Below are 25,309 nucleotides of genomic sequence, written 5' to 3' on the forward strand. Positions count from 1 at the left end.
AACGTAAGTCTCATTTTCCTTCATTTTGACTCCTGCAGCCTCTGACAATAACCTTTATTCTTCACTAGATTGGGATGTGGAAGACTGCCCTAATTTTGAAAACGAGGATATAATAAGAGACAGAGAGGAGGGCACTGCCCATACTAGGGCAAATTTCAAAGGAGACCTTGATTTGGGACATGGAATGTACAAAGTATGAATCAAGGAAAATTGGAAGTTGTCAAGAATGATATGGAACCCCTAAAGATCAACATCTCAGGCATTAGTGAGCTGATGTGGACTGGCATTGGTCACTTTGAATCTGACAGTCATATGGTATGCTATGCTGGGAATGAAAAATCGAAGAGGAACGGCGTGGCATTAATCATTAAGAAGAATAGTTCAAGATCAATTCTAAAGTACAACGCCGCCAGTGATGGACTAATATCTATACACCTACAAGGAAGACCAGTTAATACTACTACTGTTCAAATTTATGAACCAACCACAAATGCTGAAGATGAAGAAACTGAAAACTTTTACGAAATGCTTCAATCTGAAATTGATGGAACATGCAGTCAAGATGCTTTGCTAATTATTGGCAACTGGAACGCAAAAGTTGGAAACAAAGAAGAAGGATCAATAGTTGGAAAATATGGCCTTGGTGACAGAAAAGACACTGGAGATCACATGACAGAATTCTGTAAGACCAATGATTTATTTATTTGCAATACTTTTTTCCAACAACACAGTCGATGACTATATACACGGACCTCGCCAGATGAATTACGCAGAAATCAAATTGATTACGTTTGTGGAAGGAGAAGATGGAGAAGCTCAATACTATCAGTTAAGACAAAGCCAGGAGCTGACTGTGGGACGGATCATCAATTGCTCATGTGCAAGTTCAAACTGAAGCTGAAGAAAATTAAAGCAAGTCCAAGAATACCAAAGTATGATCTAGAAAACATCCCACCTGAATTTAGAGATCACCTCCAAAATAGATTCGATGCACTAAACATTAATGACCGAAGACCAGAAGAGTTGTGGGAAGACATTAAGAACATAGTATGCGAAGAAAGTGAAAGATCATTAAAAAGGCAGGAAAGAAGGAAAAGATCCAAATGGATGTCAGATGAGACTCTGGAACTTGCTCTTAAACGCCGAGTAGCTAAAGCTAATGGAAGAAAGAATGAAGTAAGAGAGCTAAATAGAAAATTTCAAAGGGCAGCTCGAAAAGATAAGGAAAAATATTATGATGAAATATGCAAAGACCTAGAGCTAGAAAATCAAAGAGGAGGAACTCGATCAGCATTTCTCAGCTGAAAGAGCTGAAGAGAAAATTCAAGCCCCAAGCTGCTATCCTTAAAGATTCTATGGGCAATACATTAAATGACGCAAGTAGTATTAAGAGAAGATGGAAGGAATATACAGACTCACTGTATAAAAAAGAATTAGTCAATGTTCAGCTATTTCAGGAGGTAGAATATGATCAAGAACCATCGGTACTGAAGGAAGAAGTTCAAGCTGCACTGAAGGCACTGGCGAAAAGCAAGGCTCCGGGAATTGATGGATTACCAGTTGAGATATTTCAACAATCAGATGCCGCAGTGGAAGCACTTATTCTTCTATGTCAAGAAGTTTGGAAGACAACAACCTGGCCAACTGACTGGAGGAGATCCATATTCACGCCCATTCCAAAGAAAGGAGACCAACAGAATGTGGAAATTATCAAACAATTTCATTAATTTCACATGCTAGCAAAATTTTGCTGAAAATAATTCAACAACGTTTGCAGCCTTACATCGATAGAGAACTAGCAGAACTCCAGGCTGGATTTAGAAGAGGTTGCGGTACGAGAGATATCATTGCTGATGTCAAATGGATCTTGGCTGAATGTAAAGAATACCAGATTACGCAAAGGCGTTTGACTGTGTGGACCATAACAAGTTATGGCTAATATTACGAAGAATGGGAATTCCAGAGCACTTAATTGTACTCATGCAGAACCTGTACACGGATCAAGAGGCAGTCATTAGAACAGAAAACGGTGACACCGAGTGGTTCAGAATTGGAAAAGGTGTGCGGCAAGGTTGTATACTTCCACCCTACTTATTCAATATGTATGCTGAACAAATAATTCGAGAAGCAGGAATGTATGAAGAAGAACGGGGTATCAGAATTGGTGGAAGACTCATTAACAACCTGCGATATGGAGAGGATACCACTTTGCTTGCTGGAAATGAAGAAGACCTGAAGTACTTGCTGATGAAGATCAGAGATTGTAGCCAGCAATACAACTACACCTGAATGTGAAGAAAATGAAGATTCTCACAAATGGACCAATAAACAATTGAATGTATCTTCTCCAAATACAACTCCTGTACTTCTCAGGAGGACATGACTGAATGCTTGTTGTGTTTATATAGTTATCTTTACTTAGTGGTTCTGAAAGGGTTGTATCAAGCAATCTGGTGCCGGAGTAGAGAAAGCAAGGATGTCATATTGCTTATATATTGTCCCCATAACTTTGTGCATTTTTAGGTTGGCATATTGGATAGTTAACATGGCCTAATCCATACGGATGTATTTAGCTATTTGGGAAAAAATCTTTTTGAATCCTTTCTTCATATATGGCTCTGGGTTATAAGGAAAAAGGCCTGTATGTCATTGAGTGTCATGCGCTGCCTACCCCTGAATAAGGCTCAGACACTGACTCGGTGGAACAGGCTCTGGTTTATTCATAGCGTAGGTACAGCATCGGGAAAAAAAGCTGAGAGTGACAGGAGCGCGCCGGTGCGGGGTTTAAATACCCCGCGCCGGTCAGCGCCCCCTCACTCGCGGTCACGTCACCCCCCTTTGTCCAATACGTTGCCCTGCCGGTGGGTGAGGGGTTGCGAGGCCCCGCTGGCGTTCCGGGATCGCCCATCATCGGTTTCTCTATTCCTCCGGTGATTGCTTTCAGCTGGGCGATCTCCGTTGTATTAGCGCTGATGGCTTGGGTGTGTTCCGTGATCCGTTTAGCTATTGTTTCTTGACCGTTAGTCGTTATGGGTTGATGGCTACTTATCTTGAGCCCCTTCCCCTGTTTCCTTGCTATTGTCATGTGTGTCATTGCGCTGATGACTTCAGCTCAACAGCACTCATGACATACTGCCCCCTGTCCGAATAGTGCTCCCCCCCGGTTTTCTGGTTTTTTTTTTTTTTCTTTTCTTTTCGTGGAGCTGTCAAACGGCACTTTTTTTTTTTTTTTTGAAATTCCCGCCGGAGTAGTTTTCGCCCCTCCCTTTGCTCCTCCCTCTACCACGTGCCTTCCCAGGGTGTGTCCTAGTACGCATGCCCAGGTCACGCCCTGGCGTGCGCATGCTCCGGCCACACCCTGTTTGTTTGGCTCAGTTCGGCGAGGAGAGAGGCGTGGCTGGTCGGGTGCTTATCAGCTCCAGGTAAGGCCCTTCTTTTTTATTTAAAGTGCGTCGCCGTTGTTATTTGTGCTCCTGGGCGTTGCCCCCAGGTTGCCCTGTTGACTTGCTTGCCACTCCCCCATGGGCCTGGGGCGGGGGGAGGGTGCGGGCGAACGCTTGTTACTGCCTCGTGGGCCCGGGGCGGGGGGAGTGAGTCCCGGGGGGGGGAGGTCCACCCAAGTCGCGGGCTTGGGGGGGCCCTTTCCCTTGGGGCACGGTAGGCGGGGGGGGGCCCGCGGGGGAGGGGTTTTGCAGGGGACGGCTTGCTAACCTTGGTTTTGGCTTGTCAGGGTATGCCCGGTGAAAAGCCCGGGTCAGGCCAGGCGCGTTAACGTTGTGCGCCGCCACCCATTCCGGGTGGGGGAAGTGTTTCCACCTGACCAAATAGTGTAGGGTTCCTCGTTGCTTGCGGGAGTCGAGTATGTCCCTTACGTCGAAGTGATGTTGCCCGTCGATCATCACCGGTGAGGGCTGTGGCGTGCTTGGGTGCCATCGAGAGGTGGTTGCCGGTTTCAGGAGGCTGGTGTGGAACACCGGGTGGAGTCTCCGTAGGTTGTGTGGCAGGTCCAAGCGTATTGCCACCGGGTTCACTATTTGCGTGACTCGGAACGGCCCGATGTACTTAGGCCCCAGTTTTTTCGAGGGTTGGGGGGACTTTAGGAATTTGGTGGATAGGTAGACCATATCCCCTGCCTGGAACGTCGGTTGTTGGCGCCGGTGCTTGTCGGCCTGCTCTTTGTAGGCTGCCTGTGCATCCTTCAGCGCCGCCGTGATTATTGGCCATGATACCGCGATCTTCCGTCCCCAATCGCTAGCGTCCACCTGGGGTTCCGGGGGTTGAGGTAGCTCCGGTATGGGGACAAAGTCGCGCCCCGAGACTACCTCGAATGGAGTTTTCCCCATGCTCGTGTGGACGGCGTTGTTGTATGCGACTTCGGCGAACGGGAGCAGTTCAGCCCAGTCGTCTTGGTGATAGTTGGTATATGAGCATATGAATTGCTCTAGGGTGGCATTGAGGACCTCTGTGGCTCCGTCCGTCTGGGGGTGCCAGGCAGTGGATAAGGCCTGTTGGGTCCCCGTCAGCTTTAGGAAGGCCCGCCAGAATTTAGAGGTGAACTGTGTGCCCCTGTCGGTCACCACACGTGCGGGACATCCGTGTAGCCTGTACACGTGGATGAGGAAGAGTTTGGCTAGTTGTGCGGACGGGACCGACGTGCAGGGGATGAAGTGGGCCTGTTTTGAGAAGTAATCCTTCACCACCCAAATGGCCGTTTTCTTCTGGCTGGGTGGGAGGTCCACTATAAAATCCATAGAGATTTCCTCCCATGGGCGGGAGGGTTCTGCCACCCGTTGTAATAGCCCCGCGGGTTTGCCTGGTGCCCGTTTGGCCCTAGCGCACGTTGGGCAGGACGCTACGTATGCTTTCACGTCTCGCCTGAGCGCGGGCCACCAGAATTGACGCCGTGTTAGGTGTAGGGTCTTGAGGAACCCAAAGTGTCCCGCTTACTTGGCGTCGTGTGACCTATGCAAGATCGCTTGGCGTTGCGGGTCCGGGACATAGATTCTGCCTTCCCCCCATGCCAGGTCCTGTGCCATCGTTACCTTGTCGGGGTTTGCCAGGAACCAGGGGTCGGTTTTGAGGGCGGCGGCGATGTCCGTGCGTATTCCCCCTGGTAGTTGCGGTTGGCTTCGTCTGGTCGCAGGTTGTCCCGCCGTCGGTTGCGCCGTAGAGTCGAGCTGTCTCCGGGCGCCGCTTCGGGTGGTCACGGCCATCCCCAGTTGCGAGGCGGATAGGACCGTCCCAATGGTGTCTGGGGCGGGCTCTTCGTCTTGGGGCAGTTGGGAGAGGGCGTCGGCCAGGAAGTTCTTTTTGCCCGGCAAGAACTTCAGCTGGAAATTAAAGCGGCTGAAGAATTGGGCCCATCGGACCTGTTTTGGGCTAAGGCGTCTGGGCGTTCGTAGGGCCTCGAGGTTCCGGTGGTCGGTCCAGACCTCGAATGGTTGGGTGGCTCCCTCGAGTAGGTGTCGCCATGTTTCTAGCGCCGATTTTACCGCGAAGGCTTCTTTCTCCCAGACGTGCCATCGCCTTTCTGTCTCGGAAAACTTCCTTGACAGGTAGGCGCATGGTTTCAGGAGTCCCGTGGGGTCCTTTTGGAGTAGGATGGCCCCCAGGGAGAAGTCTGAGGCGTCGGCTTGGACCACGAACGGCCGTTCTGGGTCCGGGTGCGCGAGGATTGGCTCCGTGGTGAACAGCGCTTTCAGCTTGTTGAATGCAGTCTGGCACGCGGGAGTCCAATTCAACACTGTGCCCGGGTTCTTGGCGCGTCGGGTGTCCCCCACCCCTTTGGTTTTGAGGAGGTCCGTTAGGGGGAGGGCTATCTCTGCGAACCCCCAGGCGAATGACCTGTAAAAATTTGCGAAGCCGAGGAAGCTCTGGAGTTGGCGTCTGTTGCGGGGGCGCTCCCAGTTTAGCACCGCCTTGACTTTTGCGGGGTCCATTTCAATGCCGTCCCCGGAGATTCGGTACCCCAGGTAGTCTAGGCGCGCTTTATGAAATTCGCACTTTGTAGGCTTGGCGTAGAGCTGCGCCCTTCTGAGCTTGTCGAGGACTTGCCTGACTAGGGTCACATGTTCCTCGTGCGTTTTTGTGTAGATAAGGACGTCGATGTAGACAAGGACCCCTTTGAACAGGTGTTCATGCAGTACCTCATTGATGAGCTGCATAAACACCCCAGGGGCCCCCGCGAGTCCGAACGGCAGCACTTTGTACTGGAAGGCGCCTAGGGGGCAGTTGAACGCAGTCTTCCATTCGTCCCCCTCCCTGATTCGGATGCGATAGTACGCCTCGCGAAGGTCCAATTTGGAAAAGACTTTGCCCGTGGACAGGTGGGCGAGCATGTCCTTCACCAGGGGTAAGGGGTATTTGTTGGACAGGGAAGCCGCGTTTAGGCCCCGGTAGTCGGTGCAGAGCCTTAGGGTGCCGTCTTTCTTCTCCCGGAATAAGACGGGGGCTCCGACCGGTGAGCATGCTGGCTCTATGAATCCCCTGTCTAGGTTTTTATCGATGAACTCCCGGAGGGTTGCCATCTCCTTCGGGGTCATCGAGTAGATCTTTGGTCTAGGTAAGGGGACGTCGGGCAGCAGGTCGATCCGGCAATCCGTCTTGCGGTGGGGGGGTAGTTGGTCAGCTTCCGCCTCTCCGAAGACCTCGGAGAAGTCGGCGTATTGTTCCGGTAGGTCTGCTATGGTAGCGGCGTTGTCCTGTGTAGTCACCTCCGCTCGTCCCACAGTGGGGTTGGTTCTGCCCGCTGGAACTGGTGCCCGATACTCGCCGTCGCCGAATGTGAAGGTGCGGGTCTCCCAGTTGATGCGCAGGTTGTTTGTCGCGAGCCATGGCATCCCCAGGACTGCGATGGGCCGTCCGATGTGAGTGACGACGAACTATGTGCGTTCGGTGTGAGTGCCCATTTGCAGGGTGACCGGCTCGGTTTGCAGCGTAGCTGGTTTCCCTCCCGCTGTAGAGCCGTCCAGCTGGTGGAATGCCAGCGGCGTGGGGAGGGGGAAGCAGCGGAGGTCGAGTTTGGCGACTAGGTCGGGGTGGATGAGGTTTTTTGAACATCCCGAGTCCACTAGTGCCGCGGCCGTGGTGGCTCCGTTGCCGGTAGAGAGTTTAATTGCCGCCATTATTACGGGGCTTTCGCCGTTCCGTCGAGGTGGTCCACGCTGCTGTCCCACCGCCTGCCTCGCAACGCGTTTCAGGGCAGGCAGGGAGCTTTTCCCGCCGGCTGGTCGGGGTCTACGTTGTCCTCTTCCCCCCAGTAGGCGTCCCAGCCTTCCTCTGGTGTCGCTGTGGCCACGGTCATTCGGCGGTGAGGGGGCGGCCCCGGGTTAGGTGGTTTGGGGCTAATTTTCGGGGTGGGTTTAGGCGCACTGGTCGGCGGTCGGTTGGCGAAGCAATCCGCCGTCTTGTGCCCTAGTTTGCCACACTTCCCGCAGGGCTCCCGATTGAATTTCTTCTTTGGGTATATGGGGCCGGCCGTCCCCACGTGTGGTGCGGGTACCTTTTTGCAGGTATAGTTTGTGTCTTCCGTGGTTGTCATGAGGAAGGTGCGGTGCGCGTGTTCGGCTTTCCCCGCGAGGTGGATCCACCCGTGCAGCGTTTCTGGGTTGTCGCGGTAGAGGGCCCATTGGAGTATGTCGCGGTTGAGCCCCCTTTTGAACATTTCCAGCAGGGTGGTCTCGGACCAGTCGCTGACCTTCCCCGCGAAGGCTTTGAACTCCAGGGCGTAGTCTGGGACAGTGCGTGTGCCCTGTTTAAGTCTTTGGAGTGCGCTTTTCGCCCTCACTTTGGCTAGGGGGTCTTCGAAGTAGTTTTTCATCTCATTGATGAAGGCGGGGAAGTTGGCGAGGGCGGGGGAGCTGGACTCGTACAGTTGGACGTACCAGTCCGCCGCCCTGTCTTGTAATTTGATCGCCACAGCGGCGATCTTGTCCGCTTCGGAGTCGTAGGAGTGTCCGTGCCTCCCCATGAACTCCCTGGCGTTCGTTAGAAAAAACGACAGTTTCGTGGGGTTCCCATCGAAGAAGATGGGGAAGTCCTTTGGGGCCCGGGCGTTTTGCGCGGCCCTTCCTCTCGCTTCCCGGCCTGTGGTGTCGTCCGCCTGGGCCGTCTGCTGACCTTCAGCTGGCCCGTGGGGGTTCGGTGCTTCGCTCGGGGTGTGGGCCTGTGTGGGGATGTCGTTGGGCGGCGCGGGGGGCATGAGCGACTGAAGCATGGTCCGGAGTTCCTCCAGTTGGGCCCGCATGGCCGCGAGTTCAGCTCGTGCTTCCTCGTCCACGGTCCGCGCCGCCGCTGGGGCCGGTTCCGTCGGTGTGTCGGCGGGGGTGGGTTGCCGGCGGGGTTCAGCCTCCCTCTGCTGTTGGTCTGCTTCCTCCGCCGTCTGCTGGGTGTTTCCGTCCTCCTCCGTGCTGACCGCCGTTGGGCTGTCGCTCCACGCCCGTTGCTGGGGTGCGATGTGGGCGCGGGGTCCTCCGCTGGTTTCGGAAGGTATGTTGCTCCTTCCCGCGGTCGGGTTGCCTCCGTCGCCATCTCCCCTTGGGGTTGGAGCTGAGGCTCGGGTCGGGTCGGGTGGGCGTCCATGGCTCCGGGAGTCCGCGGTGCCTCTGGCCTCGGTCGGTCCTCCTCTGTTTCTTGCCGTGCGGCTCGCCCTCCTTGTCCGCGTCGCTCCGGCTTCATCTTTCTGGTCTTCTCGCCGTCTATTCCTCCCGCGGCTCGTTGTCGTCCGGTGGGGCTCGGCGAGGCTGAGTTTATGACTCTCAGCTTTATGTCATGCGCTGCCTACCCCTGAATAAGGCTCAGACACTGACTCGGTGGAACAGGCTCTGGTTTATTCATAGCGTAGGTACAGCATCGGGAAAAAAAGCTGAGAGTGACAGGAGCGCGCCAGTGCGGGGTTTAAATACCCCGCGCCGGTCAGCGCCCCCTCACTCGCGGTCACGTCACCCCCCTTTGTCCAATACGTTGCCCTGCCGGTGGGTGAGGGGTTGCGAGGCCCCGCTGGCGTTCCGGGATCGCCCATCATCGGTTTCTCTATTCCTCCGGTGATTGCTTTCAGCTGGGCGATCTCCGTTGTATTAGCGCTGATGGCTTGGGTGTGTTCCGTGATCCGTTTAGCTATTGTTTCTTGACCGTTAGTCGTTATGGGTTGATGGCTACTTATCTTGAGCCCCTTCCCCTGTTTCCTTGCTATTGTCATGTGTGCCATTGCGCTGATGACTTCAGCTCAACGGCACTCATGACACTGAGTCTCTCAGTTACTGCCAAAATAGGAAGAGAAAGAAAGCAAAGCATTGTTAATTGGCAGTATAATACTTGAGATACAAGTATCTAAATTTGTTGTTAGTAATATTAAGATATATAGTAACAATTGAAATATGAGCCTTAAAAACCCACCATCTGCTCTTTTCATGTGAAGTCTCATCTAAAGACAAAATAAATCAAAGCAAGTTAGACTCCAGAGCAGATGACTTTGTAGCTCTGAGCCAACACCCTTACTGTGATGGAATGACAATCCAAGAGAAATCCTTAAACTGAGCGCCTGGCATAATGGCTGGAAAACTATCTGGATGGAAAGATGATGTTGCCAAACTAGACCCTGGCTCCAATTTCTGTCATGGCTATCCTCTAGCTCAGTAAGCTGCTGAGCATGATGCTCTATCCATTCTAAATTCAATCCAAGGCAGGGTGTTTCTTTAATCAAGCTGAAGTACAGATTTTCTTGGCTGTAGAAGGGCATAAGCAAAGGCTGTGCATTATAGATCCATAACCACAGCAGTATCTAAAAGAGGAAGAACACCAAGCAGTTCCTATTAAGCAAGGCTCCGTTAGACTTCATGCCATATTTGTTTTCAAGATTGGCACCCCTTCTTTTGATTATTTAGCTTCAAAGGTTCTTGAGGCTAAATAATCCTTGTTTAATAGCATGATTTTTTTTTCAAGTAACCACATCTTTAGTTAAAATAACTCTTACATGCCCTCTGGAGAGCGTAAGGTGGTTGCTAATGTCAATTAAACTATATTTATTATAGATTTATAGAAGCTATAAATTTAGAATGTTCTTTATAATGTAACACTAAAAGAAGCAGGGAATAAATATCGAATAAACTGCAATTAATTCAAAAGCCACAGATAGTTAAAAATTAAATGTTATGCTCTCACATCAACATGGAAGCCAGATGGCATGATAGGGTTACTGTCTCATTTAAAAACAGATAGAACCCTGAAATAATGGTAATGATGGGTGAAGATCCGGTGGATAAAAAGTAGACATTCAGATTGCGAACTATTTGTGGCAAGAGTTTTGTTTTGCAGTCCAAATGGGAACTTGACACTCTTGATATTAGGGTTGGTTTAAAAACAACAACACTTTGCTGATAATATAATCCAAAAATACAGTATAATCCAAAGTAGGCAGAAATAAGCTAGTTCGGTCTTTCCTGATAGCTATATTCAGCTATGATATTTTTATGGAAGCAGTTACACAAGTTTGAATTCTTATCCCAAAAGGAATTACATGCTGAATTGACCCAGGATTTATTACTAATGCCAGCTCCAGAAAATACATCTACCTGGAATCTGGAATCTGTAGGGATTCTAGCAGTGTTTCAGAGGTTCTTTAAATAGGGACTTGTGCTGGTTTTAATTCTTGATTTTAATCTACATAGCCTTTTCATGTTTTAAAAGTCACTAGTACAGCTTAACATCTGTCACATGTTTTTTAGGATCACCTGTTGTTACCTGCCACCACGCACAATAAGACCAGGCGACCAAAGATGTCAATAGTATTACCAGCAATAAACATCAGCGGTGAGTATGAAAGTTAACATATTGTCGTAGAAGTTGCTGCTTCATTAAGGTCAGATTGTATGTGTATTTCATGGACATGTTAAAATTATATCTGTAACAAGTTCAGACTCTTCTGGTGAGCTGTGGTTCAAATAATAACATGACAGTAAGTTTTGAATTTTATTTATTTTGTTTATATACCACCAAAATCATATGACTCATGCCAGCTTATATTCATAAAAGACATTAAAACAGAAACTGTTAAAAACAGTGCTGCTTCATTGCAGCAGAAGTAAAAGCAAAGTAACAATAATCACAACATATCAGCAGCACCAACCTAGCAATGGGCAATGTAAATTTTCAAAGACTCTGCAAAATAGCTGCATTCTGGCAGCTTTCCAGAAAGAAACCAGGGTTTGTGCTAATCTGACATCCAGTGGGAGACTGCTATACAAATTGGGGGCCACCACAGAAAAGCACCATTTTGGAGCCTCCATCAATCTTACCTCTCACAGATCAAATATTCTCAGGCCCCGACGGGTCAAGTGAACTGGAAAGGTCATTTCTTCTTGGAGAAAACACTTCTATAAGAACCTAGGAGCCAAGACATTTGTGGCCTTAAAGGTATAAACCTGCACTTTGAATTGTACACAGAAACCTATTGGAAGCTAGTGCAGTGCCCTCAGTATAGGCCACATGGCAGTAGGGTCTTCCACCCAGCACTGTGCGAGCAGCTGTATTTGGCAACAATTGCAGCTTCCGGGTAATCTTGAAAGGTAGCCCCATGTAGAACACAATGCAGTAATCTACTCTGGTCGTGATGATTCCATGAGTCACTATTGCAGGACCTCCCGTTTCAGGTAGAGCCACCACTGTTGCACCAGACAAAGCTAGGTGAAGTCTTCCTGGCCACAGTCTCCACTTTCCCTTCCAGCATAGCATGAGTCAGTAGGGACACTCTAGTCACTGATCTTTCTGGGGGAGTGCCATCCCATCTAGAGTAACATCTGGAGCAGCAAGATGGTCTGTGGACAAACACAGCTCCATCTGATTTGGATTCAACTTTAATTTTGCCCTCCAGACCCTCAAAACCATGACAAGTCTGGTTCAGCCCAAGGGTGACAATGAAGAATCAGCATATTGATGATGCCTCACCCCAAACTGATTGATGACTTTTTCCAGTGGCTTCATATAGATGTTAAATACAGGGGAGAAGAGGATTTATCCCTGCAGGACCCCAGAAGGGAGCCTCCTAGAGACTGACTTCTCCTTCCCCACTTACATTGATTAGAAAGAGCAGAGCCACTGCAAAACAGGGCTCTAATTCCTCACACTTGCAATGATCCAGAAGGATACTGTGGTTGATGGTATCAAGAGCGACCAAGAGGTCAAGGAGAACCATGAGGAATGCACTTCCACCATCCAGATCCTATCAGAGGTTATCTTACCAGAGTGACCAGTGCTGTTTTAAATCCCATACCCAGACCTGAAACCTGACTGAAAATGATCCAAATTGTTCTTTGCTAAAACAATGCCACCTTCTCAGCAATAGGTAGAGACTGGGCAATAGGTAGCCAATATAGCTGGATCCAGGGAAGGCCTCTTCAAGAGTAAAAATCACTTTATACATTTATTTAAATCAAGAGGTAAAATCTTTTTCTAGATTAGCTCAAGATATACTGTAAGTATGAGGAATCACATGATGGAATGCTTATAAAAACAAGCCAATGGGGGAAAAGTTGGGAAAACTAATGCTTTCTATTTCACTATTCATGCATGCACACACTCAACAGAAGAGAAAACAGTAAGCATGAGGGTACATTTAAAATATTTTTAAATGCCAGTATAACTTTGATTTCTTAGAATTTTTATTGATATGATTGCTTTTGTTTTCTATTTTATTATGATTTAATTGTTCTTGTATACCATGTTATTTTTTAATTATAGAAAATCAGTCAATATATTTTATAAACGATTGCTAGTCTAAAAATTTCTGTAAAGCAGATCAAAAGCATTTTCTGATGAAAGAACCTGGACAAAGAAAAAGAATAGAACTGCAGCTTAACCATTTTTAACTATTGTATTTTCATAAACAGCATGGAAAAATGGGGATAATAGTACAATGGCAGAAAGAGAAGTGCATACAGTAAACCCTCAGTTTAGCAGATTAATACTTACAATTAACACAATTCTGTATTAACAGATACCCTTTCCTTCCATTATTCAAGGGTTTACACTGTTAAATAAATCATAGTTTGATTTTGGTATTGGTTTGCAAAATGTGGCCGTAGAAGCAGTTCCTAAGCAGACTTGGGCTTTCTCACCTGTAGGCAAGTGGCTTATCATTTGCTTTCTATGAGTCTGTTCCCAATACCTGTAATGCTAGGGAAGCTCTTGGGTTTCCATTGGAAATGTGCTTTGTTCTCCCTTTCATTCAAAAACAGTTTGCCAAAAAGAACCAAATGATACTCTTGTTCCACATGAGAAACATAAGAAGAAAGGAACCTGGTGAGCATGCCCACAGGACCTTATGATGGATCAAGGACTGTATATTTGCTTTCAGATGCACTGGTTTTTAAAGTCAACGAGTATATTTATTGGGAAACTTAGCAAAATATGTTTTGCGAACTAGAGCAAAACCTTGCAAACATGACGGTGATTCTGGTTTTATTTGTGAAGTTTGATGGCTCACTAGCTCTCTTCGTTCTTTTCATTTTTGAAATCCAGAGGCCAGGTTATATATCTTATGCTGTCATACATGAGGCTTCGTGTTCTTTCATCCTTTAGAAGTATGCACATGTACTATAACTCTCTGCTTCAGTCAATAGTTTGCAGTCTGGAGAATTATCTGTGCATAGGTAGCCTGCCCAGCAGAAGTCTTAAATATTTGGAATGTTCCTGCACATGGAACCACTTACCTTATAAGGAAAAAGTTTTTACTGCATTTAATCTGCAGGGAAATTTAATTGATCTCTACACTAACCGAAATTGGGCATGAAAACATACATATGATCCAGCATATGTCAGCTGGTCTGAACAATATCTGCAAATCTGAATGGTTCCTTAATGTTGTTTAGGGTGTGGTATTATAGTTCTAAGTAAGATTGTTTAAATCAGGAATGAGCATCTCCTGAATCACCTCTTCTGAATGCTATCTGAACAGCAAAATCTATTTAGATGCTCTCCAGAGTTTTCAAAAGCAGGTCTAGAAAACCTTTCAGCATCATCCCTAAGTATTTGAGGTTCTTCTGTAATTATTCTATGAATTAACTGTTGTTTTCTTCTGTCAATAAAATTGGATTTTCTCTATTCCTTTTGATAATCTCTCTGGGATGGCATTAAAAGCTTTCATTTTTTTTCCTGTTAAATTTTGAAGTAGAGATAGCTATTGAAGAACAGGGGTATATTTGCCATGGGATTATCTTACTTTATGCTATTAACAAGATATGGTTCCAGAAAAACCAGTACTGGTGCTGTAAAAATATATACTGTAATTCAGTACTGTCGTATTAATGTGTTGCATCTTTATAATTGAAGGCAGTTCTTGTAAGAAGTCAATAAATTGAATCACTGTCATTTTTAATGAGAAAACTGGTGTCCTGAGCTGCCTTGGGTTAATTCAGATCATTAATATGTAAGGTTTGTATGAGTCATTAATAATTATTATAGTTACTTAGAAGTAATATTAAAGTACATTAATGAAATCATAGTACTTGTTTGGTTCATAAATGCCTGTTCAGAATGATCATGCGTTAGCAACAATATATGGCAAAGACTATGAAATGTTCCTGAGTTTTTCAGAAATCCTGCTAATTGGTAAATATAATCTCTTGGTTCCTATCATCAGAATATATTTGTGTTAAATAACGCATGTTGCTCACGTTATGGAGTGTCATATTGAAATTGACTCCCTGAAAATCTAATTTCAATCATAAATCATCTCAATCATAAAGATATAGTTTAAAATGTCTGCTGAAAGATCTCCACTGGTCAAAGGGTTATATATATATCAGTCTGGTTGCTGTTCATTTTTCATGGCTCCTGGACACAAACCCTTTCTTTTCTTTGATTGCTCATAGCTGCTTCTTGTCATAAGGATTCTTGCCTCCAAATCTCAATACCTGGAAATGCACTCACAGAGAGCAGCGTGTTTGATTTGGCATAAATTCATATTTTATACCTATATTTGGAGCCATTGTACTGATTGAGATAACATGTTTGAAAAGCAAGAATTTTGAAAAAAATAAAATTTAACTTTTAAATAAAACCATTTTATAAAAATCAGTTAGGTTTACAGTACTCTTATAATCAATAACACATTTAATCTCTTTAAAAAACTGACTTATAAAAATGAATTAATGGTTCTGACATGTTCACAGATTAAATTGCCATTAATGGACATTAATTTGATACGAGTTTCCCATATGCAATAAATCTTCCTGTCTGCTCACGTTTCCCAGATTAAGCTAAACATCTGCTATCATCATTTCTTGGTTCTTAGAAAGTTTTATGATTTTAAAACCTTGCTTGTGGTGCAATGACATAATTCAGTAGTACAGCAGAAGGTTCAGGCCCTGGCATCTACAGTTTAACATTTTTTTGAAAGCAGAATCAGCTGAAACCTGTAGCTATTAAACTATTCAAGAAGAAATAATAGCCCTTCCTAAGCCCTAGGAAGCCTCTGTTTACATACAGTCATAGTCTTTCTAGTTATCAGACTGCAACCCAATAACTAACTTTGGTAAAAAAATAAATAAATATATGTAACTTATGTACTCGCGCATTCTCATAAATAATTTTGACATGTGATTTCAGTTACTCATACAAAATGTACTTTATATACACTTTAATGGCACTATATTTTCAGCAACAGCAATACTGCCTAGTGATCCCATCATACAGATGACGTGACGAAGGGACCTGATTTCCAGGCAACAAATCATGACTATAATAAGGATCATGGATTGTAAAATAAACCAGATAATTAAACTCTGTGCTAGAAAGGATTTCTAATGGGATTGTGCAAGCCTACTGTTCTAGAAAGGGAATGTTCTGGAAAAGGGCCAGGCTACTCCCAGAATGGCCAGACGATATGATGCGGTGTGATGCCACAATGTCCATGGCAGCTAGTGGCCCAGTCTCTGCTCTAAATATCTGGGAGACCCCACCATTTCCCAGGGCAATCTCTTCTACCACACAATAGTTCTTTCACACTTGTAGAAGAGAGATACACAGTACCTTTCTCCTAATGTTTAGCCAATGTCTGTTTTGTTTTTGTTCCAATTTCTACCCTTTGTGTTTAGTTTTTTCCCTCTGGCACAATAGGAAGTAAATCATTTTCTTCATAGCAAATCTTTAGAGTTTTAATGATAGTTGCATTGTCTTAGCTTAATCCTATTTTCTCTTAACTAAATATATCTAATTCTTAGGGCTTCATTTTTCAGTGCCTTCACCATGTCATGACCAGGTTAAAATATCTGAAATGTACCTGCATTGCTTCCACTATTGAAGTTTTCGATTGTGTAATCACTGGCTCCAAGCTGTTGTAGAGCCATAAATTCGCATTATTGCTTATGATTGCTTAAAAGGAAAAAAAAAGTTACAGTTTTATATAAAGAGTTGTTCTTGGTAAGGAATTAACAAAATGCTTAGGAGAATAAATGCAGATGCCCAATACAACCACTGTTTTTTAGTGTTTTCATAATGGTTGAGTTTAACCCACTGTGGATCCATCTTAGAGGAATAGTCATGCCAACATCTTATTATATGTCAACAAAGATATTGCAGAAATGGATCGCAAACTTCATCCTCATGGATTCTATTTGGGTTTTTACTAAAACATTGAGGTCTACCAACTAGCGCCAGACAGAAAATGGTTGACTCTAGAGGCATAATCTATGATATCCCATGAGTCATATACTCATACAAATACAGTATATATTTGTATTACCAGGGAATAAGAAATCTTTTTACACACTTTAGCGGATTAAGCAAAGACATGTTTTACAGAGGAAAAACAGTCAGAATGAGAAACAATAAAAATCATAATGTTCTCATTAAAAACTGTGAGACATATCCTAGAGATATATGACAAATCATTTAGAGACCTACCAATTGATTCCAGACTGCTTTCAATCCACTGATACCATAGGAGACCTAGTACATGGTGAAATCAAAGGATACTACATTTAGAGCATTCCCACAATCTTTTTTATGATTGAGATATGGTTGGCCTAAAATGATTTATTCTTGATAAAAGTATTGGTAATTCCTAATAGTCATTTTATAAATTTTAAAAAACAGTTCAATCATCTCTTCTAGATTCTTGGCAAAAAACTAGGACAATGCTTGCCAACTTCCAGTCTCCTAGAATCTCACCTGCTATCAACTCTTGAGCAGTTGACTCAAACCAAAAGTAATCCTTTTTGCCAGAGTTGTCTCACAGAGTTGTCTCGATAGGATTTATTGAAGTGAAAGGGATAGACTTTCAAGAATGACAGCAACTGAATTATTGTCTATAAGAAGCTATTTATTTCCTAAGACATTAGGCAAAGCCTTTTGTCATTTCTTTCCAACAGCTTTAGTGTGAATTGGTGGGGAGGTGGGACTTTAGAGATAAGGGGATGAGCTTGCAGGTGTCTGTTTACCCCACCATCTCCTGAATCCTTATCAATCTGAGAATGGACCCTTGCACTTGATTTCCAAGAATATTCAAAATGTGTAATTTTATTGTTCCGCGCTTTTCTAAATCTGAGGTTCTATCAACTTTCCTCCAGAAATTTTAGAAGCTCCTTTGCAACTATTTTATGTTAACTAGCAGCAGTCCCATTACTATTCTAGTAATCTGCCTGGCCAGATCACTTTGTCCCTGTACCTAACAAACATTGCCCTTTTCTTATCAGGCTCATCCATGCATTAATTCCTCTTGTCTCTTGGAATTTTATGTTCTAGCCATCTGCCTATTCTGTCTTATCTCATCAAGGGCTGTGATTGGATTATTAATCATTCTCACTGCAGGAAATGGATATAACTATCAGGCTGTTGCAGGTATCTGGTGCAAGTCACAAGTCCTTGAAATATTTATGTAGTAGGGAGAGGGTTTCTTTGAGGCTGAGTAATTATTACTGTTCTGTATGTTATTTTGGGGGATAAATGTCTCCAATAAATATTGACTGCTTTATAAATGGAGTTAACAACCTCACACGTTTGTAAAGCAGTGGTAATAAATTTCTTATTCTTTAAGGTGCCATGAAGTTCTGTTCTTTTTGCTGCAGTAGACCTACATAGACTCCCTAAAAACTAATTCAGATATTTTTCTCATCAATGGCTCAGTATACATAGGCAGAAATGTCACTATTTCTTGGTGGCAACATATAGTCTCCAGCCCATGGAAACTAGCAGCTAAGAATGTATGCCTGGACTGACGTATTTAGCAACAGCAAAACATCCCTTCTCTGTTCAAGATCATGTGGTTTGAGTTGCTCCTTCACATGACAACAAAATTAAGCTTTGGTGCCTTTTCTTTGCTTATAGAGTGGTGCATGAAATTAGAAATACTGAGCAATTTAGATTCAGTATATGATGTTGTGCCTGACAGGAAGGATGGGTATGCTTTCAAGCTTTGAAATATGAAGAACGCTTTGTTTTAACTGCAGTATCCACCGAATTGCAAAATCAGAAATAGATTACACAAAATATAACATCTTTTTGTAGTCAAATAAAAGTGAGTGTGCTTTGGAAAAGAATAGTATTTAAGTGTAGGTTCCTGCAGAGAGTGGTAATTAATTTTAGCAAAATGTAATGTAACAGTTGAATGCTACGCCATATTCTAGAACAGAGGAGAAGGGAAGGTCTCTCTAAAGGTAGGAATTAGTCCAATGATCATTGCATGGAATAAGTTAGCAGAATAATCTAAACTACTGTGTTATAGAACTTCTGTTGATGTAACAATAGACTGAAAGACTATTAACGGTGACTAAGAGACCAAGGGATACTTAGAAATGACTAATGGCAGAAATAAATCATCAGCTTGCATTTGGATATGGTTCCTTTTCTGTCCAGTTCAGTGCTGATCAGCCTGTACCAGAGTCCAATATTTGTGATTAAATGAAACACCAACTTTTGTCTGTGTGAACTTCTACTCAGGATGAACTATTGCACATTGCAAAGCAACAAATTTGACCTTGTCAGCATGTCATAAATATTTTCTCACTCATTCATTCATTCATTCCAGTGAGGTTCCTTGGCCTTTACCTTAGCAGAAAGAAACCATGGAAAGCTTCCAGGTGACACAGCTTCCCCCTTTTTAATAGCTACAACCCAACAAAGACTCCCCACCCCAACAAGAAATTTGGAACAAGAAAGGAAAGCAAGACTCTTGCAGTCTTCAAAAGACTCAGAAGAAATAGAACACCTTTCCCTCCCCCATTAAACAGACCAAGCAGTGAGACACCACAATCAAAAACTAGGGAGGGAGTCATTCTGGATGACCATAAAAACCAATTAAAAATTGCAGCATACTCATAACACAGGGCCTTGGCTAATCCCTAGCTTTCTGAATTTATCTTTAGAGTGTACACATTTTTAAATACTCATTTGCTTTTTGTTACGTTAGGTATACACTTCTTTAAATTTTCAGCAGCATATATGAGAATCAAAATAGGCTGGGGTAAAAAATGAATATGCAAGTGCCACCCAGTCTTCTTGGGCAAATAGGCATCCACTATTTTAACAGCAATGTCTTAAGGGAGTTGGAAACCTGTTGTGTTACACGTGCTTCCAAATCCCTCTTTGATTGGAAACGCTGTCTTTTGAGGCTCCTGACTATGAGGAGGTTTTGAGCGCATATTTAGTAGAACACTCTTACAAAGCCTTTATAGACCTTTGTGTATTTGCTTTGATTTTTTAAAATTATTTTTAATTTTTGTAATGCTAAGCCTTTAGAAACTGGTAGTGGATAAAGTAAAGTTCAGCAGTGCATGCGTGCATTCCTTCCCTTGCTGTACATTTGTAACATTTTGCTGTTGGTTGTTTAAATGTTTGTCCCCAGTGTCTTGTGACTATGAACTGAGTGTTATTTCACTTGGTATATCAACTTTCCCTCCAAGCCATTTTTCAGAATATTGAAAACTCTGGTGTCTTGCCATCCACTGTTGGCTGTTGGTCAACTGGGACTGGAGACTGAAAGACAGATTTGAGAATGTTCCCTGGAAAGCTGGACTTGGGCAGATTGGAAGATGCTGTAGGGGAAAGTACAGCTGGGCTTTTGGACTCTGAAGAAAGATCTGGGAAGGGTGGGTTGGAAAGTCAGGAAATGGAGAGAATGGTGGGTTTGGATGAATAGTGTTCGATTTCAACACTAATGATCCCTTTTCAAAAAAAAACAAAACCCTACATTTCAGTGTATTACATATGTGAACCAAACAGTATTTTCACCTCTGTGGGTAAGAGGGCAACTTGTAAAACAAACCAAAAAATGGTTAAGAGTATTTTTGTGTACGAAGATTACTAAATCTGTGTAACTTGAAAATTCATAAGTGTTTAGTCACTTGGACAGGAAACAGCAGCGAATTGAAATAATAAAGCAAATTCTGCAGGGAATTTTCATCTTGTCTTGTTTTTCTAACTTGCCGCCTTATGTATTAAAGCAGCAGAAAAGCAATTTTAGAGGTAATAGAAGCAGGCTGACATGTCTCTAACATATTTTGAAGGAACTGGTTAAGGCTCTCAGTTTTGGATGGGGTCTTTTTTCCTTTCACCGTGCGAGACATTGTAATAGCATTAATCTAAACATATTCTGTATCCTAAGCTGGAAAAGGTAAACCATAAATTAATCATCTTGTCCAGCTAGGTTTACAAATCCATGCAGTTGGCCAACCTAAGAACTTCACATAAACAATCATTGAAGGCTCTGTATAAAGCTATATACACACTTCCAGTTTCTTGCCCAAAAAGGAGGTAAAAACTAGTCTGAGAACAGAATTAAAACCGAGGAGGTTTATAAACAATCTTCTTGACTGGGGATGTTCTTTGATTTTTGATTGTGATTTCCTTGTCAGAAAATGTTCACGTTAGCAGGTGACTAACACCACCCTTCTGACAAGATGTTGATAAAAATTTAGTTTGAAGCACATAGTAGTGCTATGTGAATGCCTGGTAGCCACACATTAAGCTTTTTATTAGCATAACCAGATGATGTATATGTGCATCTGTTTCTTCCTAGGGAGCATCGTCTTTATTTTAACGCAGGCTTAAATTCATTCTTTGGTTTGATTCTTTTTCAGTAGGCAGAACATAGATTGTGTTTGAATCAGTCATAATTTATTTCAATCAATGATCAGAATCCCACCGCCCCAGAAAGAAAAAGAAAGAAAGAGGAAAGGTAGATTACAAAACAGATAAAAACCATAATAAGACACACTCTAGGATGATACTGTTTTTAAGAATACCATTTTGCTGTTACAACATAGCACTGTGGTGCCAGAAAAGAAATCTCGCAACCTTCTTGTGATCTGAGAGTAGGACGATATAGTTCTTCCTGGGCATCTGTTTAGGAGAGGAGTTACCTGGCTGTGCCACGATCGGGTGGAAGGGATAAAATAGCTGCACGTTTGTTGATGTCTCCGTTTCTCCAACTCCTTGAAGACAGATCCTTCAGCTTTGGGGATGTTACTGTTCAAAAGCACTGAGGTAAGCCATTGCATTGAGCCAGTCAGCTGGGCAGATTTATGTACTAGTAGGCTTTGTGGATTTGTTTGCAAAGCAGGATAACGTGTGTTCAGGCAGGATTGTTTTGTAACTGGGAAAACAGATTTAGCAACTGGAAGGGACTGTTACGTGCTTTGATTTGATTTGGAATTCCGTGCATAGATTGTTCAGTTTTCCACTCTTGCTGTATTAAATTGAATGCTTGTAAGAACTCTGCTCCAAACGACATCCTTTGAGTTTTATTCTATCTTTAACATACTTTTTACAATGGAAATGCAAATATATTTCGTCAGCCAATCCATCTTACAGTCTATCTTTTCTCCCGCCTGTGCTGCTGCAAAACAAATGTACCATTTTAAGGGCCTGGGAAGAGGGCATGCTTAGGGTGTCTAGTTCACATATTGCAGACAGCTATTTGCTTGTCAAAAATTATTTTCAACACCGTTTTAAAATGTAAACAAACTACATAATTTTTAAACCAAGTTAAACAGGTGGGAAATGTGTGCGATCCTTTGGTGCTGCTCCATGCTTTAGAGCAGGCGTCGGCAAACTTTTTCTGAAAGAGCCAGTTCCTGTCCCTTCTTTGCCTCTGTGGGCGCGGCTGGCGGATCTGCTGGCCAAGGAGCGCGGCAGCCATTGGATGGCACTTGCCTACCAGCAAGGATGCTGCTGCCGTTGCCCAGTACACCCCAGTACACTCGGTTCCGTCCCTTGCCCCAGAAGCTTGACTGAGGGTTGGGCCCAGCGATCTGCTGCCTCTCCCTTCTTAGCTCATGGGCTGTACAAAACCAGGCAGTGGGCCAGATCTGGCCATGACCTGTCCTTTGCAGAACTGGTTTAGGAGCTTTTCAGTGATACACAAACAGATAGCAGGCCTGATAATGGGAGCTGATTGTTTCATTGTGTGTTTTATGTTGCTTTATTTGCTGGAACTTTTGTTCCAAGATCCAACTGTGCTTATTATACTGCTGACAAAGTGGCTCTTTGGCTTATTTCTCATAACATTATTTACATAAGAAAAGATAATGAAGTGTGGTATGAGGACACTGAATATTATTTCATCTCTGAATTTAAACATTGGCATTCTTTTTGCATCCTTGTGATGTGAATCAAAATTTAAATGTTCATTTTGATTTACAGCAGAAAATGTAATACAAAGTTTTAATGCAGTGTGAGTTACTATCAGCTAGTGGAAACAGTAAATGAGTGACTCTGGCAAGTATGTACCTGTGTGCTTACTATATTCACAGTATATACCAATGCACATATACCAGTGTGTATGCATGCACACACACATATATGCATGTACATATATGTGTAGATTCACACCTATATTCTGAAATGAATTTATGTATGTATGTATGTATGTATGATATTTACGTGGCTGCCCATATTAAACCAAACTGGGCAACTCACAACCCAAAAATAAAAACAACATATATCAACAATAAAATAAAAACATTAAAACAAATCAAAAAAGACCTGGCACCACAGCTAAACTTTCCCATGCAGTTTGCTCCATGCTAATCTCACCCTATCCCAGCGCTTGGGGGAAATGCCAGGTCTTAAGTATTTTTTAGAAGGTTAAAAGGGTAGGATCTGCAGGACCTCAGAGGCAAGGGTGTTTCATAGGCAGGGGCTGCCATGGAAAAGACATGCTTCCTAGGTCCTGTAAGATGACAGCATTTAAGGGAAGAGACCAGGAACATGCCTATGCCCATCTGACCTAAATGTCACAGGGAGAGGTGGTGCTGCAAATAACCTGGCCCTGTGCCATGTAGGGCTTTAAAGCTGATAACCAGCATCTTGAATTGCACATGGAAGGAAACTGGGAGCCAGTACAGCTCACACAACAGGGGTGTAATGTGGGCACCTAACACTGAACGCGCCACCAGTTCTGGACCAGTTGTACCTTCTGGGTGGTCTTCAAGGGCAGCCCCATGTACAGCTTGTTCAAGGAGTTCCTACACTCTGTAGCTGTTTCATCTTGCTAAGTTGTTGAATAAGATAGCTAAGGCAATTAAGACTGAATGCCTAGACTAGTTTCAAAGTCTTATACTCTTTCCCACAAATATACTTCTAATTTGGTATAGACATTTGTAGAATTGCACTCTCATTCACACATTACTATAAGGTTTAAAGTTTACATGTCCTTCATATGCATATTTGTTAAATCATATGACTCTATAAAACATTTTTGTTTGGGTTGTTCAGTTTTTTTATTCATTTCTTTGATTTATATAGCCCGTCTCACAGAGCTAATTTGGGCAGCTTGCAGCAGGTAAAAGCAGTACAAAACATAGTGTAAAACCCAATGCGCGCAACAGCCATGTTACTTATTACATGTTCTATCATTTGTATTGGGCAGTGAACGAAATAAAGAAGTGAACTGAACTATGAAACACTGACTTTCAGTTGGCCTGCTGACATACTACTGGATTCAGCCTGACTTAAGGAGGTGCCAACTGCAGACATTCAAATAAATGATAGAAATTTTAAAAGTGAGTCACCAAGTACATTCTTGAACCTAAAGTAGACTTGTTGTTGTTGTTGTTTATTCGTTTAGTCGCTTCCGACTCTTCGTGACTTCATGGACCAGCCCACGCCAGAGCTTCCTGTCGGTCGTCAACACCCCCAGCTCCCCCAGGGACGAGTTCGTCACCTCTAGAATATCATCCATCCATCTTGCCCTTGGTCGGCCCCTCTTCCTTTTGCCTTCCACTCTCCCTACCATCAGCATCTTCTCCAGGGTGTCCTGTCTTCTCATTATGTGGCCAAAGTATTTCAGTTTTGCCTTTAATATCATTCCCTCAAGTGAACAGTCTGGCTTTATTTCCTGGAGGATGGACTGGTTGGATCTTCTTGCAGTCCAAGGCACTCTCAGAATTTTCCTCCAACACCACAGTTCAAAAGCATCGATCTTCCTTCGCTCAGCCTTCCTTATGGTCCAGCTCTCGCAGCCATATGTTACTACAGGGAACACCATTGCTTTAACTATGCGGGCCTTTGTTGTCAGTGTGATGTCTCTGCTCTTAACTATTTTATCGAGATTTGTCATTGCTCTTCTTCCAAGGATTAAGCGTCTTCTGATTTCCTGACTGCAGTCAGCATCTGCAGTAATCTTTGCACCTAGGAATACAAAGTCTTTCACTGCTTCTACATTTTCTCCCTCTATTTGCCAGTTATCAATCAAGCTGGTTGCCATAATCTTGGTTTTTTTGAGGTTTAGCTGCAAACCAGCTTTTGCACTTTCTTCTTTCACCTTCATCATAAGGCTCCTCAGTTCCTCTTCACTTTCAGCCATCAAGGTGGTATCATCTGCATATCTGAGATTGTTAATGTTTCTTCCAGAGATTTTAACTCCAGCCTTGGATTCCTCAAGGCCAGCTTGTCGCATGATGTGTTCTGCATACAAGTTGAATAGGTAGGGTGAGAGTATACAGCCCTGCCGTACTCCTTTCCCAATCTTAAACCAGTCTGTTGTTCCGTGGTCTGTTCTTACTGTTGCTACTTGGTCGTTATACAGATTCTTCAGGAGGCAGACAAGATGACTTGGTATCCCCATACCACTAAGAACTTGCCACAATTTGTTATGGTCCACACAGTCAAAGGCTTTAGAATAGTCAATAAAACAGAAATAGATGTTTTTCTGAAACTCCCTGGCTTTTTCCATTATCCAGCGGATATTGGCAATTTGGTCTCTAGTTCCTCTGCCTTTTCTAAACCCAGCTTGTACGTCTGGCAATTCTCGCTCCATGAACTGCTGAAGTCTACCTTGCAGGATCTTGAGCATTACCTTACTGGCATGTGAAATGAG

The 25,309-nt window shown here is 43.9% G+C and overlaps 1 protein-coding gene across 1 annotated transcript in view; it reads left to right on the top strand.

Moving 5' to 3' along the window:
- ATF6 (activating transcription factor 6) overlaps positions 1 to 25,309 on the top strand; it is an 82,917-nt gene that overhangs the window by 42,110 nt on the left and 15,498 nt on the right. Inside the window, exon 15 of the mRNA XM_063298520.1 lies at positions 10,722 to 10,806. Within this exon, the coding sequence (XP_063154590.1) occupies positions 10,722 to 10,806 (85 nt within the window). The remainder of the gene's footprint in view (positions 1 to 10,721; positions 10,807 to 25,309) is intronic.

This window comes from Candoia aspera, chromosome 3, assembly GCF_035149785.1.
Source record: "Candoia aspera isolate rCanAsp1 chromosome 3, rCanAsp1.hap2, whole genome shotgun sequence".
Lineage (NCBI taxonomy): Eukaryota > Metazoa > Chordata > Lepidosauria > Squamata > Boidae > Candoia > Candoia aspera.